Source organism: Littorina saxatilis, linkage group LG2 (genome assembly GCF_037325665.1).
Source record: "Littorina saxatilis isolate snail1 linkage group LG2, US_GU_Lsax_2.0, whole genome shotgun sequence".
NCBI lineage: Eukaryota > Metazoa > Mollusca > Gastropoda > Littorinimorpha > Littorinidae > Littorina > Littorina saxatilis.
The window spans coordinates 70,838,730-70,853,360 of record NC_090246.1 but is presented as its reverse complement, the minus strand read 5'-3'; the positions used below and the strand labels follow the sequence as shown (position 1 = coordinate 70,853,360).

Below are 14,631 nucleotides of genomic sequence, written 5' to 3'. Positions count from 1 at the left end.
TCCGGGGATATCATTCCCAGGAACTCTCATGTCAAATTTCATAAGGATCTGTCCAGTAGTTTGGTCTGAATCGCTCTGACAGACAGACAGACACACACACATACACCACGACCCTCGTCTCGATTCCCCCTCTATGTTAAAACATTTAGTCAAAACTTGACTAAATGTAAAAATCAGGAACATGCACTTCAGATGCCAGGTTCCGCATAACTTTCACATACTGTAGTTGTCAATAGTCCCTTTGTTCTAAGATCTAGTTTTGAAGTCTCTTTTGTGTCATTTGTTTTCAGTATGTGTGGGTGTGTGTATGTGTGTGTGGGTGTGTGTGTGTGTGTGTGTGTGTGTGTGTGTGTGTGTGTGTGTGTGTGTGTGCGTGTTATAGTGTGTATGAGTATGTGAGAGAGACTGAGAGAGAGAGAAAGAGAGAGAGAGAGAGAGTGTGTGTGTGTGTGTGTGTGTGGGTGAGTGTGTGTGTGTGTGTGTGTGTGTGTGTGTGTGTGTGTGTGTGTGTGTGTGTGTGTGTGCGTGTGTGTGTGTAGTGTTAAATTTCCGTTTCCATTTACCGTTGTATACGTCGTTTTTCCTTCATCTTTGTTAAGATGGTTATGCCAGCACATACAGAAACGGATTTGTTTTGTTATCTATGGCACTTTTGCATATGTGGGTCAAAAGAGCCACTTACTTTTACTTCACCACACAGATAAAGTTTATTAACTTAGAAGTTGCCACGGGCGTCTCAATGAACAGATACCAATGGCTTAAGTTCATAAAGCATTTTGATCTACTAGCACTTAAAACTGTCATCCTCCAAACAAAAGGTGTCGATAAATGCCTACCAACACGCCAGATAGGTACTGCAATGTCGTCGAGATGGTGCCTCTGAATGTATGGGAGATTATTGTTCATGATCTCATTCAGTATTCTTAGAGGACACAATAAGAAGGTGAAAATGCGATAAGCGATAGGAGATAAGTTACCAACGGATGATAAGACAGAACTTCATCGCGTTTCCCCCCGAAAACGAAGTATGATTCCTCAACATAGCAGTGTGGGGAGGGAGATGTCCATACATGTAAATGCCTACTAGTGCAAAAAACACAACACCCTACAACACTATAAACACACACTTAGAAACACGAGTGTACATTGGAATTGCAGCCCTACGAAGAACGAAGGAGGCATATACTTCTATGCTTTCTTCTTCATACTTTTTAGTTTTGTTGTCTTTTGTTCTTTTAAATGTAGATGTAAGTTGCACATTTCGAACACTCATGATTACCAAGTGTCTTCTTCACAAACCCACGTTTGGTTCAGGGTCTTCAGTTCTCTCTCAACCGATCGTCGCCAGGTGTTCTTGGGTCTTCCTCTCTTCCGCTTTCCCTCTGGTGTCCAGTGAAGGGCAGTCCTGGTGATACTGTCCTGCTGTCTTTGCAAGACATGTCCGATCCATTTCCACCGCCTTCTCGTGACGATGGTCTCCATGCTCTCTTGATTGCACTGGGCAAGTAGCAGTCTTTCAGTTACTGTTAATTACACTTATAAGCTGAACTTCAGAGTTACTTTTACGCCTTCAAACAAGCTGTGAGGATCAGTATCATGTTCTGCGATTTCTTCTTTAACAAATATGTAACACTTGTTTTCGAACGAGAAAAATGTACTAACTCTTTTAACAATGTGGTCTTACTAAATTACTTTAAATACATTATCTAAAATAAAAACAAAAACACCATAAATAAATCAATACTTAAGAAAGAATGACAGAAAGAAGGAAAGAAACAAACACTTACAGAAAGAAACAAAGACAGAAGATAAGACAATTAGTCGAAATTAACAGTAATTTCAAAAGCATTCGAAGATGCTAATTCGCAAAATGTCATAGTTTTACAAGACAAAGTAGCAGAAAACAAACGAGAACAGAAAAGGACCCAGAACTCAAAAGTGGTCAACAAAGTCTTCAGCAAAGTCCTTAGTCGATAATCAAAATTAAGCACACCAACGAAAGTGGTTGATTGTCACAGTAGCTTGACGGAATCAGTTCTTTATGTAATAAATATATCACATGCTTATTCTCGCTTTACAATATTATAAATGTGCTAAACTGCTGCAGGCATCCTTGGCGACACTTTAGCCATCTCGCGCCTCCTCTTCCTGCAAAACAGACAATGAAACAGTATACGCTAGAGGTTATTGGCACACAGTATGTATGTGTCACAGTAAATTCTGAAAACCAGGAAATTGACAAAATCTCTGAAAATGTCAGCAAATTTGTCAATTTTCTGTTTCACTCTGGGATTTTACATATTTGTATAATCAACGAGTGAAACAGGAAATTGACAAATTTGCCTATATTTTGTAGGGATTGTGTAAATGTCCTGGTTTTGAAAATTTACTGTTACAAATGCAAGAGGTAGGCCAACTTCAAGGTCAGTTTATTCACATTACATGTGCGGTAATCAATTTTTTTATTTGAATTTTGCTCATAATTATTTTTCTGTCTGTCATCTTTAAAGACCATTAGGTCGATGTACCTGAGATTGTCGTCTTTTGTCAACAAATTAACGTTCCAATACCTTACCTTTCTTGCTTTGTTTTTAATGGATTTTGGAATGTTAGAAGACTATCAGTTCTTTGATTTCTAGAACAACATGTTCACGGTTTCAGGTGTTAATTTGCTGTTCCTTCCGTAAACATGTAATATTGCCTGTCAAAAACAAACAAGCAAACACACTTTTAGTGAGGATTTTACAAAAACTACTCCCTTAAACCCAACCCCCCCCCCCCCCCCCCCCCCCCCCCATGATGACTCACACAGCCTTGTAGTAAACGATGAGAGAGACGACTATGGCAATGATGACGGAGGCCAGGACAGAGATTGTGGGGATAACTATGTAGCACAGAATCACACTGCATCCCGAGTCGTCGTCCGTAGAAATCTGCAAATGATGCATCGTACATGTTCATGTTCACTTGTCACTCCACGAATATTACACGTTACTAAAGTGTCATCACTATTAAAAGCAACGTTAAAAGCAAATCAAGTAAAACCAATTTTGTTTAAACACAAAATAAAACACCACCACAAAAACAACAACTGTTTTAAAACTGATATTAACACTGACATTGGCTTGTTTACTCCCCATTTCTACGAAGTAGGTAAAAGCACACGCGCACTCATACAAACACACACACACACACACACACACACACACACACACACACACACACACACACACACACACACACACACACACGAAGAAGAAGAAGAAGAAGAAGAAGAAGAAGAAGAAGAAGAAGAAGAAGAAGAAGAAGAAGAAGAAGAAGAAGAAGAAGAAGAAGAAGAAGAAGAAGAAGAAGAAGAAGAAGAAGAAGACGATGACGAAAAAGAAAAAGGCATAAGATACATGACGAAAAAGAAAAAGGCATAAGATAGTCTCTTCGTCGTATCGCAACGTATATAAAACTCTGTTCAAATTTTAGTATGGTAATAATCACCAACATGAATACTTATCAATAGATAAGATTACGTATATTTTGCAAATCCAGCACTCTATGACCAAGGCCGAAACTGGAAGATTTCCGAGACAGATTAATGAAATGCAAACAACCGAAATGTGAGTTTTATCACAAAAAGGCAAACACAGAAATACCTGTATTGTCGTGTTGTTCGACACAAAAGTCGTCAACAAATGAAGAAGTGACGTCACACCAGTGTTACGAGATGACGTCACGCCTGCAAGGGGGAATGACGTCACACCAGTGCCAGAAAGAGACGTTCCACCTCGGTGAGGAAGTGACGTCGTACGTGAAACAGCACCAACACCCTTTGACGTGGACACTACCATTTGACCAGCGGAAGTGGAAGTTAGCGCAGGATGTTGTGGTGTTGCAGTTTTCACGGTAGAAGGCTGAGAACTGTACCTTATAGTCCCTGTTGTGTGCTGAAGGCTTCCTGTAATGAATATTTTTTTTCAGAGAACTATAATTTATATCGTAATGAGTAATGGACGAGGTAGAACATAAAAAAAGAAACAAAACACCACCACCAACACCATCATCACCACCAACAACAACAACCACAACGCTTTACCCCTTTTGTGTTATGGTTGTTTAACCCCTTCCCAACACAAATACAAAAAATAAAATAAAATAAAACAAACATAAATAAATTAAGCAAGCAAGTACTGTTAAGAGTTGGCGCGACCTGTATAGTTGAAGAACAACAACACAAACACACGTTTTTCCTCAAATGTCTAGACAAATGAGACATTCAATCTCAATCCTTTTATATAAAAAAAAGTTCAATTCTCTCTCTCTCTCTCTCTCTCTCTCTCTCTCTCTTTCTCTCTCTCTCCTCTCTCTTTCTCTCTCTCTCCTCTCTCTTTCTCTCTCTCTCTCTCTCTCTCTCTCTCTCTCTCTCTCTCTCTCTCTCTCTCTCTCTCTCTCTCTCTCTCCCACTCTCTTTCCTATTAATTCCTCCTCCCCATAGAGCCGAAGACAGGAGAACACTGTTTCAAAAATGTTCAGCCCTTAAAGACTCCGAATACCTAACAGACCTGTGAATGTTAGTTGAGGTGCACCAGTCGTAGTAGGTTTTAACACATCACATTGTTCACCTGCAAGGTATCCATAATCATCATAACATTCTGGAAATAAATTGCTTTTCTGTCTGTCCGTCCGTTTGCCTATGTCACCGTCTAGTACAGAGAGAGAGAGAGAGAGAGAGAGAGAGAGAGAGAGAGAGAGAGAGAGAGAGAGAGAGAGAGAGAGAGAGAGAGTGAGAGAGAGAGAGACAGACAGAAAGATAGACAGAACAGACAGACAGACAGACAGACCGACCGACAGACTGATAGACAATCAGACAGAGAAAGAAACAGAAGCAGACAGTCACATAGACACCACAAAACACTAGAAGAAACACACGCATGAGATACACACACACACACACACACACACACACACACGCAAGCACACACACACACACACACACACACACACACACACACACACACACGTACCGTCATATTGTGGCGTACAGTGGCATAATGCTCCAGTTTGAGTGTTGGTACAAGTGCCGCCGTTATGACAGTAATCCAGACCATTAACGTGACAGGAATCTTTCATGGTCGTTGCTGTACCTGGGATCAAGAGCAAAATCATATGGTTTTGTATGTCGTTTTTTATCATCGCGATGTCAACTTTCTGTATATCCCACTACTTGATACCATTCTCTGCATTGCTACCATTTACTAAATGGTCCCTTTTACTTTCTGTCATGTATCTTCTGACAGTTTTAACGAGAGCTGAGAGCGAGGTTAGTGTGTCAGTGCAAAGCGTATCGTAAAAAGTATCGGAAGGATGTTTATAAAAATGGGTGTGTGCTTTTTTTAGGGCATTTACTTATGTGTATCCGATTTTTGATGGCGCTATTTGATGGCGTCATATTAACCCGTTTGAGAAAATTGAGACCGCACTCCAACGGCAACATGTTTTCATCAATTTACTTTGACCAATGGGATTGCATTTTAGCTTGGAACCTGAAAGCCCCACTCTGTCTCAAATGGTTTACAGAACGATTTAAATCTTCTCACGAAAAAAACAGTTCGAACCTTTAACAACATTAAATGACACAGTTCGTTTTAATGGCTATTTACACCAAATTTCGTGGTTTATTTTACCCCTAAGCCATCGTGGACCCGTGTCACACACTCTCCTTTTTTTCTCACAATGTCTTCGTCAGTTCGTGATTTCATTGCGACCTGCTGTATCTGCAATAGCACGTAATTGTGTACCTCTGAATGTACAATGCAACAAACGACTGCGAGTCAAACGAACTTTTCGGCGGCGGTTGGCTTCAAAGAAGCAAGCAATTCGGCTGGCCACGCAAAAATACATTCTTTAAAAAATGCTCGCTCTCATTACGGAGGGCACCTAGGATGTTCTCAAACGGTGAGTGTTTGTACTGTGTGTAAAAGCCTGACAGTGTCTGTGACCAGCAACTGATGATTTACGTGAAGCTGAGTGAAAATGTTTGTTCAAAATGTGTAAATTGTTGCACATTTTGAAGAAACGGAATCTGAATCACTTAAATGATAACATTGTATTCCTTATTTTGTCCTGTATCCGAAAAAAATTGTTTTGTTGTATTTGGTTGATAAATGTCCTTACAAATGAAGAAGATTGTTTTTTGGAACAAGACTCATGAAATGAACATTTGTCTGATTCTTTTTCTATTCCAACATGTTATATTGTTGTTGGTGTGGAAAATATGCTCAAAATGACAATGTCGATGAAAGGACAACAACAAGAACAGCAGCAGCAACAGCAGCAGCAAAAGCAACACCAACAACAACAACAACAACAACAACAACAACAACAACAACAACAACAACAACAACAACAACAACAACAACAACAGCATGCTTTATTACACTGTAAACGCTAAAAACCAAAGGCACACTGACAAAACCAAGCATTCAGTTACCTGAGACCTTTATTGGTGGGGCTATGACCAGACACTGAAAAATAAAAACAAATTCAAGCTAAAGAAAACATACCAATGGTTTCCATTTAAATAAATAGCGTATGTTTTACTGATAATTGAACAGAAAATAAACGTGTTTTCAGATTTTCACAATGATTTTAATCGAGCAAAGCCTCTACAATTATTATATGTTTAGAAGAATCAAAAACCAAGAAAGGTAAGTTGTTGGAACGTTTGTTATTGACAAAACAATACATTCTATGTTTAGAAGAAAAAAACACACAAAAAAACCAGTCAAACACACAGAAACGCATACTCACAGACACAAAGATAAACATACAGTGTAAAAATACAACTACAAAGGTCAATTTACTAAGAGTAAGAGTTTATTTCTGATTAGAAAAACAAGCACATAAAACAATTGTGCCACAAAAACATCCCCTAAAACAAAACAAAACAAAAACAACAAAAAAAACGTGAGGGAAGAACCCAAAAATGCACAGATAACGATACAAAATAAAGCATTTTTCAAAATAATATATTAAAGCATGAGATATCTCGCTAAACCCCCCAAAATATAAACAGAAAATATAACATGGACACTTACCACACAAAGATACTTCAGTACAGCCATAGTCCCGGCCATGCTTGAATTCAGCCTACGTGCAGGACAAGACACAGAGCAAACAGCTACCTGAAAGCTATTTGTTTTTGAAAATGCAAGCTTAAAACAAACGTGCAATTTATCAGCCAATGAGCTGGCACCTTACACGAAACTGAGCCCGCAGTAGTGACAGAAAGACCCAAACACAGCAAGTGACACGCAGGCCAGCGATATTCTGCGGCGAATTCAGCGCAAACATTGTTGATAACTGTTGGAAGTATCAGAAAGGAATAGAAATTAGGGAACTGTTTGTTTTCTGTCTTTCTCCGTGTCTCCCTTGTGCTTTTTTTTTCTTTTTTTTTCTTACCTATATGTCCGTTTGTGTCAATACTGTCACACACGTGAGTGCAAAGCATGCTTGCTGATTTTGAGATTGTTTTTCTTTACGTATGTTGCCTTTTCTTTTTTTTGGTACAGTTTTGATTTGAATAATAAGCCTTGACGCGAATTCGCCATGCATGAATGTGGGCGTCCTTACAGGAACATCCGCGGAAAGACCCGCGGAATTGCGAGGTCCATATCACAGTCTCGACCTCTGCAGAGACCAGCGCAACAATATTCTACAAAGTTGTGACCGATAATGGATTGTATATGAAAGTTGGTGGAATCGTGGTCAGACAATAGCGTCGACACAGGTGCCAAACTTTGCATGGGTATATAATGTGGGCAATATTGAGTGGAGCGGATATGGATCAAAGAGAGTTAAGCATGACCTTAGAAAGTATTGAGTGCAGAGGTGCAGAGGTCTTTAACCTCTGAAGTTTGGTCTTAAACTCGAGGCTTAACGTGCGAAATCGTCCAAACAAGTAAAAATTAGAATTGTAGGTGCCAGGTACATGTGGATAAAAATGAAAATAGAATATAAAACAATATGTGCGAAGCTTTCTCATACCCTGTATTTAGATAATTTTGAAAAGAATGTGCTCTTCCTTGTAAAACACGTGATCCTTCATCACAGTTCAGTGCGGGTTGAATGTTTCACCTAAGCTCAGAGTTTTGAAATATTGGGGTGCTGTACTGATATGTTTACGGAAGAAAACATACATGATTCATTTTCCGACCTGCACTTATCACGTATGTACAACTTCCCTTGATATGAAACCTTGAAACGATAAAGATATAGCCAATAACGACGTGTAACACCCAGATTGGTATTCTGCATGATTTATGCTTTAATACGCCTTTAATAGCTTATCGGATAGAATGTCACCATGACGAGTAGGACATTAGTGTGAGGGATATTTGATAAGTTGTCTGACAAAATGTGTTTCAAGTAAATTTCGATGACAGGGAATGCTGACACACATGTTCCTGTGCATAGTTTATGGATAACGTGTAGTTGGGAAGTTAAGAGTAGAAATAATTAGTATTTAGTGTAGGAGGAGGGTTGGGGGTGGGTAGGGAGGGGGTGGGCATGGTTTACTTTGAGCAGGTCGGTTTCAGTTTTAATAAACAATTCTAGATAATTGTGTATCTTATATTTGAGTCTTTCGTGTTTTAGACATTGATGCATTTAATAGTTTTAACGAGTTGCCTTTTGTTTTATCATTTTGGTGTTTATCTAGATGTGCTGTGTATCTTATAAGAAGTTCTTAAAAGTTCGAAGTTATTTTAGCATATAGGTTTTTTTTATGGTCTTAACAGTTAAACATGTATTACGTTATCATTAAGATTCATGCTTTGTTAGCACTAAGCAGTTGTTTTAATCAGTCTGGTTTTCTCTTGTTTTCATCTTATGAACATTCTAAATGTTAGACTAACTTAGTGTCTTGTACAGAATAACAACTGTGTGAATGGTGCTATACTGAATGAAAGAGTGCGACATGAAGTTATTGTACATCATTGTAAAGAGTGTGAATGACGTTTTAGTTTAGATGTCAAGCGCTTAGAGCAAGCCTTTTTAACGAAAGTTTTTGATTTAGCGCTATATAAATGTTCTTATTATTATTATAAAGACGCTAAGTGCACATAATCGCGTTACCTTAAAATCATAGCAAAATCCAAGTGCCATCGTGGTGGGGGGCACGTTTTAAAAGACGCTATTCTGTTGTTATTGCTGATTTTGCTGCAGCTAATATAAACTGAATTGCTGATTGGTTGCTCTTGTGGTAGGCGACTTTGCCCGCGTTGTGTGTGTGTGTGTGTGTGTGTGTGTGTGTGTGTGTGTATGTGTGTATGTGTATGTGTGAGGTGTTTGTGTGTGTATGTGCGTGTGTGTGTATGTGTATGTGTGTGTATGTGTGTGTGAGTGTGTGTATGTGTGTGTGTAGGTGGTTTTACCGACAAATGGGGACGATTGTCACTGGAGAGCAGTCAAATGGGGACGCTTCCGACAAACGGGGACGTCCCCATTTGTCGGCCCGTGCGACCCCATTTGACTGGATTTGAGCAGATTGAGCGACCCCATTTGACTGCTTCCTAGCATCCCTGTGGACAAACGGACTGGATTTTCACACAGATTCATACACATATTTTAGCTCTGCACTTTGTGGTCTGCTCAACTAAACCATGTGATTTTTATCATGTGACTTCAAATGACTTTACAGTAACTGCTTTCATCAGAATTCAGTTTCTATTCAAATGCAGTCAAACTAAAACATTTATTTGAATTAAAAATAAAAAAAAGTTATTGCATTTAATATATTTTATTCAGAGTATTTTGAAAGAGTTCTGATTATTTGATCACGGTTTTTTTTGAAAGAGTTCTGATTATTTGATCACGGTTTTTTTGTATTAAAACAAAAACAAACACAGAAACATATACATTCCTGTAAAAAAAAAAAAAAATTATTACAATTATTTTGTTATGAGATTTATTTTAGGTTAATTCGAAGTGTTGTGTCTTTGTCATTTGTTGGTTTGTGCAGTGCAGTTGTTTTGTCAGTTATTCTTCTCTTCATTTGTTCTATCGTCTTTCTTCTTCTTTTTTGTGTGTGTATTTTTGTGTTTTTGTGCCTGAAGAAGACCCTTAGGTCGAAACGTCGCTGTTATTCGTTCCGTGTTCGTCATTTTAACGTGAGTACATTGCTTTTTGGTCTCTTTATTGTTCCCTCTCACGTGCAGTCGCCATTGTTTAATACATGTTTTAATGTGTTTTGTATAATCCGGAAGCAGGAGTTTAAAACCTATATATATATTAAGGGAAAAGTCTGGGTTGTGGCACTCGATCACTAGGTGGGGCACTGCCCTTCGCTCCCTGTTACCCGAGTTCCAATCCTCGTGGTAAGGCGTCCGCCCCGTGATCGGGAGGTCGTGGGTTCGAACCCCGGCCGGGTCATACCTAAGACTTTAAAATTGGCAATCTAGTGGCTGCTCCGCCTGGCGTCTGGCATTATGGGGTTAGTGCTAGGACTGGTTGGTCAGGTGTCAGAATAATGTGACTGGGTGAGACATGAAGCCTGTGCTGCGACTTCTGTCTTGTGTGTGGCGCACGTTATATGTCAAAAGCAGCACCGCCCTGATATGGCCCTTCGTGGTCGGCTGGGCGTTAAGCAAACAAACAAACAAACCCGAGTGCTAACAACAATAGGATGAGCATCAGAAGCGAAGATAAAGAGGGAATTTTTTTCTCTGCGCGCGCGCCAGCAAGCAGGATGTCTCAGAACTGAAGCGGTAATAGTATGATCTAATTACAGGCGATGGGTTTATGGGTCACGTGATTATATATATGAAGTCTTCTATCGCGCGCATATCTCCAGACTCGGACTCAAGGCGCAGGGATCTATTTATGCCGTGTGAGATGGAATTTTTTACACAATACATCATACATTCACATCGACCAGCAGATCGCAGCCATTTCGGCGCATATCCTACTTTTCACGGCCTATTATTCCAAGTCACACGGGTATTTTGGTGGACATTGTTTTATCTATGCCTATACAATTTTGCCAGGAAAGACCCTTTTGTCAATCGTGGGATCTTTAACGTGCACACCCCAATGTAGTGTACACGAAGGGACCTCGGTTTTTCGTCTCATCCGAAAGACTAGCACTTGAACCCACCACCTAGGTTAGGAAAGGGGGGAGAAAATTGCTAACGCCCTGACCCAGGGTCGAACTCGCAACCTCTCGCTTCCGAGCGCAAGTGCGTTACCACTCGGCCACCCAGTCCACGTGATGTGGGGGCGGAGCCAAACATTGGTTGATACTTACTGTGTTGACATTAGTTAATTGGCCCCGCCCCAACATCATATGACTTACTAATCCATGGGCTATCATTGGTTCATGTTTTTGGCGCTAAACTATCTGACAGGTAAAGAACTATTTTGATGTGACACGTTATTACTTGGTGCAAATACGCGCAGTGTTTAAAACCACTTGGCGGACAGAACTGTGCATTCTCACAATTCGACACTTACTACATCCATAATAACCACACCGTTGATCAATCGCTGAGAAATGGCACAAATGACAGTTGGGGAAAACATTCAGAAGTTGGAATGATCTTACTGAACGGCTGGCAGACTTTTCCAGAAAGAACGATTTGGTGTACGTGGTCAAATACAGTCGTGCTGTTCAACTTGCGAACAAGAATTCAAAACAGCCCTTTCCAGACGAACTGAAGTATGCATACGCAAAACTTGTGTGCAAGTACTCAGGAAAAGGACGACTCACAGGCCGAGGTGCGAAGAGGAGCAATGGGTAAGCGGATTAATATTTAGTTGCTATACTTCTTATGCGTTCTTGTCACAGATAGTAACTCGTATGAATGTTTAATTTTAATATTATTTTTTTTATTTTTTATGTTTACAATGTTTCAACATTCATTCCAGTATCGACTGACATTTTAACGAGTGCGGAAAGTCTGTCTGTCTGTCTGTCTGTCTGTCTGTCTGTCTGTCTCTGTCTCTGTCTCTCTCTCTCTCTCTCTCTCTCTCTCTCTCTCTCTCTCTCTCTCTCTCTCTCTCTGCGCGCACTTCTTCTTCTTCTTCTTTGTCGGACAGATTTTTCACACAAATGACCAGGAAACCAGATTACGTAAGCCGTGTCAGCTGTACCCTTTGTAAAAGTCAGCGTAGCTCGAGAACGGCATTGAAATATTTTCGGTGTTCTTTACCTTGCCCAAGAAGCAGAGCATAAGACTATACGTCACACACTCGAGTCAAGGACGTCGTAAAATGGCCCTCGGTCAAGTTTTCACCGAGAACCATTTTATGATGTCCTTAACAATTATGTGTTAGTCGGCTTAGAATATGCGCGCAGGTTTCAAAGTTTTGATCCATTCGATTATCTCAACAGACATCCTTTGATTGTAAAGTTGAATGCGGGCACATGATGGTTGAAAATACTTAACTTGAAAGTTTCCCGCTGTGGTAGATTTTTATGGTGGTTGTCACACAGGCAGCGACGGCTTTACTGGTCGGACCCAGTTGTGCGTTACCTCGCTTTTGCCTTTAATGACTGACTGACTGGCTGACTTTGGGGATTAACGTCCTCTGAGGTAACTAGGATCTATTTGGGAACATTTACCGTGATACTGTAAGAGGAGCAAGAAAAGAAAAGAAAAATGATGATGATGATGATGATGATGATGATGATGATGATGATGATGATGATGATGATGATGATGATGATGATGATAGAAAGAGAGAAAGAAAGAGAATAGTGAGAGAGAGGGGAGAGAGAGAAAAAGAGAGAGGGGGAGAGAGAGGGAGAGAGGGAGAGAGAGAGAGAGGGGGAGAGAGAGAGAGGAGAGAGAGAGAGAGAGAGAGAGAGAGAGAGAGAGAGAGAGAGAGAGAGAGAGAGAGAGAGAGAGAGAGATTTAGAACCGACTCCAGACGATGGGAAATGCTGTAAAGATACATTTGACGTAAAGCGAGTGACGCAATTTCACTAGATTTTTTCGAACTTTGATCATTTAGATTCCAAGTGAGCGGGTCGGCATTGCACACTCAGAGGATGGGCGGTGCTTTGCTATTCCGTGAAGCACCCACCGACAAAACTAGCTTTTCTGTACTTTTTTTTAGATAAAGAGAGTATTATCTCGCAGCATTTGAAGTGTCATTCTTTAGAATAAATCACGTTGGTATTGTTGATTTAAATTTGTACTTTGTCTTGTCAATGTTTTGCTTGATAAACAAAAAGGGTCCCTGCTTGAACGTTATAACATTTAGAGGGTCACCTAGAATCCGTCCTGATTGGTCAAAAAGCCATATGAGGCACTGAACTGGTACTAAAATAAAATAATGTGCTGACAAATTTAAGCTTCTTTTTTAATACAGTAACAGGATAGATTTCTCCCCCGAAAACTACAGAAAATTGGCCATTTTGACCTCCATAATGTAACATCTTACAAGTAAGTGTAGTTGGACCTGTCTTTAACGACAGTTTGAAACGAGTTGTTATCGCAATTAAAGAAAGCCGCCGTTGGCTACTCGGGTGGTGTCTTATCGCTTTCAAGAGTATGTCAAGAGGTGTGTATGGGGTGCGCTCAAGCGCAGAAGACAACGTGATTGCATTCGGCTAACTCAGAGCCGTCCCGCCCGCCTGGTACGTTTAGCAGTCGGTATAACGAGATGGTAGTGTATGAATTTTATTTATTGGTGATGTAGAGATTGTACAATGTCATTAAAAAAAAAAATTCAAAACAAACATGAGTTTAAAGGTTGTGAAAGACAGGTTGTGAACGTTAGTTTGACCGAAACTGGCAGCCGCAAACACATAATAACAAACAATCAATATTATGATAGATTCTGGATAAATAATGTATTATAATGTGCATCTTGTAGGTGATTGTGCTTTTAATAATTTTCAGATTTGTTTTCCCTGTTAATGCTGATGCCACAGTACTAGTTGATTTTTATAGGGAGAAAATGGTTTTGTTTTAAAATGTTCATTATGTACATTGCTTTGTAATTTTGTTAACACATTAATTTTGTGAAACGCCCAGAACCATGTCAGGATTTGCAATACATAAAAAAACTTTATTATTGTTTTATCTTTTTATATTTAGTCAAGTTTTGACTAAATATTTTAACATCGAGGGGGAATCGAAACGAGGGTCGTGGTGTATGTGCGTGTGTGCGTGTGTGTGTGTGTGTGTAGAGCGATTCAGACTAAACTACTGGACCGATCTTTATGAAATTTGACATGAGAGTTCCTGGGTATGAAATCCCCGAACGTTTTTTTCATTTTTTTGATAAATGTCTTTGATGACGTCATATCCGGCTTGTTGTGAAAGTTGAGGCGGCACTGTCACGCCCTCATTTTTCAACCAAATTGGTTGAAATTTTGGTCAAGTAATCTTCGACGAAGCCCGGACTTCGGTATTGCATTTCAGCTTGGTGGCTTAAAAATTAATTAATGACTTTGGTCATTAAAAATCGGAAAATTGTAAAAAAAAATAAAAATTTATAAAACGATCCAAATTAACGTTTATCTTATTCTCCATCATTTGCTGATTCCAAAAACATATAAATATGTTATATTCGGATTAAAAACAAGCTCTGAAAAATAAATATATAAAAATTATTATCAAAATTAAATTG

General features: G+C 39.5%; 1 protein-coding gene across 1 annotated transcript in view; it reads right to left on the bottom strand.

The window, feature by feature from the left end:
- LOC138959625 (uncharacterized) overlaps positions 1 to 6,725 on the bottom strand; it is a 7,916-nt gene extending 1,191 nt beyond the window's left edge. Inside the window, exons 1-6 of the mRNA XM_070331186.1 lie at positions 6,482 to 6,725; positions 5,016 to 5,135; positions 4,554 to 4,613; positions 3,648 to 3,949; positions 2,809 to 2,933; positions 1 to 2,148 (exon numbers count right to left, since the gene is read on the bottom strand). The exon at positions 1 to 2,148 is cut by the window's left edge and continues 1,191 nt beyond it. Coding sequence (XP_070187287.1) covers positions 2,094 to 2,148; positions 2,809 to 2,933; positions 3,648 to 3,949; positions 4,554 to 4,613; positions 5,016 to 5,121 — 648 coding nt within the window. The 5' untranslated portion in view covers positions 5,122 to 5,135; positions 6,482 to 6,725 and the 3' untranslated portion in view covers positions 1 to 2,093. The remainder of the gene's footprint in view (positions 2,149 to 2,808; positions 2,934 to 3,647; positions 3,950 to 4,553; positions 4,614 to 5,015; positions 5,136 to 6,481) is intronic.
- Between the last annotated feature and the right edge of the window lie 7,906 nt (positions 6,726 to 14,631).